This window comes from Pteropus vampyrus, unplaced genomic scaffold, assembly GCF_000151845.1.
Source record: "Pteropus vampyrus isolate Shadow unplaced genomic scaffold, Pvam_2.0 Scaffold28, whole genome shotgun sequence".
NCBI lineage: Eukaryota > Metazoa > Chordata > Mammalia > Chiroptera > Pteropodidae > Pteropus > Pteropus vampyrus.
In genome coordinates this window covers 2,328,625-2,330,644 of record NW_011888809.1, presented here as the reverse complement: position 1 = coordinate 2,330,644, position 2,020 = coordinate 2,328,625, and the positions used below count along the sequence as shown (strand labels likewise).

Sequence of the window (2,020 nt, the reverse complement as noted above, 5' to 3'; positions counted from 1 at the left end):
CATCAGCACCGACTGAAGGGGAAGCAAGCGAGTGACAGGCTGGTGAGCGAGGAAGAGTAGGCGGTGGCTTAAGGTCCAGGACCTGGTGTCAAGGGAGAGGGAGGATGGTGGATCTGAGGGAGGAATAGGGGGAGGCTGGGGCGGGAGAGGAGGAGCAGAGTGTTCATGAGCTGAAGGGAAACAAGCATAGAGGTAAAGTTCGATGGAGCAAAGTGGGCCAAGCAGGTAGGGGTTGCTGTGCACGGAGAGGGCTCCCGTTCCTGGAAACAGGAGTGAAGAAAAAGTGTGTGTGGGGGGCAGGGACAGAGACTTTGCCACAGAGAGTCGTAGGTCCAGGGGCTCATACCGGATGACCCTGGGCTGTGCAGTGTGTGGGGTGGGGGCTCGTGGAGGCCCTGAGGAGGTTTGAAACAGCTGAGGGGGAGGTGGGCACAGCAGCAGCGGAGCTGGGCCCTGCTGTCTGAACCCGCAGCACGTCTGGTCTTTCACTCTCCATTTACCCCCTCACCACAGGAGCAGCAGCAGCAGATGGTCCTGAAGATAAGACCCCATCCCCCCCGCTCCCCAGGGCCCCCTGGTGGCTGGTTCCCGCCCTCGAGGGCACGACCCACTACCTTGATAAGCCTTCTCCCGTTTCTTCTTCTCGGTATCGATGTACTGTTCAGAAGCTGCTTTGATCTTCTGGACCCAGGCAGTCCTGGAGGAGAAGCAGAGCACAAGCACTGGGTGGCGTTCCCACGTATCTGCAGGGTCAACCAGGAGCCCAAAGCTCTGCCCCCGTTCTTCTCTCTTTGGCTAACCTCGGCTTGAACAAGTTTCCAATCACAGGCTTAACGTTCCCTCAACACAAAAACTCGTTTGTTAATTGAGGATGGAGCTGAGACCGTCTAGCCAGCTCTTGACTGCTCACAAAACAGCAGGCTCTCGCCAGGTGCCGGGCACACGGAGAGAGAGAAGATTTGTTCACTACCTCAATGGCAATTCAGCACGACAGTGACAGGTTCCACTACACAAAGGGCTGTGCGCACAGAGGAGGAGCAGGCCCGTTTGCCATCACAGAGGTGCGGTCTCAGCTACACCCTAGAGAGGAAGGCGGTCCACACTGCAGGGCATGGGGGCAGGCAGACGGTCTGGCTGGTCCTCTGGGTGCAGCAAAGGAACGGTGTCCGAGAGGCACAAGGAAGGCCTCTGCAGACCAGAGGAGCAGGGGCTGTTGCCTGAGGGAGTGCAGTAGGGGGTCTGGTGTGGGATCTGCCCTGCTGCACGATCTGAGGAGGGACCAGGAGCAGTGAACCAGGTTAGGGGGCAGCTGCAATAACCCAGCACGTTGAAACTAAGGCCTGACAGCGGGGTTGGCACTGGGGGACTGGTTAAAAGATGTTGAGGATACAGAGTTAGTAGGACTTGAGCATGAACTGGAGATGGTTTTATGGCACACAGAGATGTCCAGCCTTTCTCTCAGCCTTCAAAGCAGGTCACGCGTGGTCAGGACTGACCTTTCGTTAATGTTGTCTGTTCGGAGGGTGTAGACCCGGTCAATGTGAGAAATGTGGAAGACAGGCTCATCGCTGGAAGGGTCTGTGGGCAGTTTCACCAAGACCTCATTCAGGAAAATGGGCTGAAAGAATCAGGGCCAAAACACAGGCTGTGAGATGGGCTAGGACACCCACCTATGTCCGGAGAGAGTTCTGTCCGTTCTGAAGAGCCTTGTGGAGACAGAGAGGACTTTAGCTTCCAGAGTCTTAGGAAAAAAGAAGCTGCCTCCATTTCGTAACAGTAAATATCTGGTGTAGATGAGATGCTACTGAACTGGGGACAGGTGATCCGAACATCTGTGACTGCTCACGTGACACGGTCTCCCCTCCACATGCTGACCTTGGCACTCTGCCTCAGGCTCAATTTTATAGAGAGACCCGATGCTCAATGTGGAAGAGGCAGCATCACGTGCCATGTTTGCTGGGGGCGGCGGGTAAGCCAGAATCCAAAGCTGGAGTCCCCTTGTGGCTGTCACAAGGCAGTG

The 2,020-nt window shown here is 56.2% G+C and overlaps 1 protein-coding gene across 1 annotated transcript in view; it reads right to left on the bottom strand.

Moving 5' to 3' along the window:
- Positions 1-2,020, bottom strand: part of LOC111737548 (intersectin-2-like) — a 24,874-nt gene that overhangs the window by 4,400 nt on the left and 18,454 nt on the right. Inside the window, exons 3-4 of the mRNA XM_023528538.1 lie at positions 1,497-1,619; positions 615-697 (exon numbers count right to left, since the gene is read on the bottom strand). Of these exons, the coding sequence (XP_023384306.1) occupies positions 615-697; positions 1,497-1,619 (206 nt within the window). The remainder of the gene's footprint in view (positions 1-614; positions 698-1,496; positions 1,620-2,020) is intronic.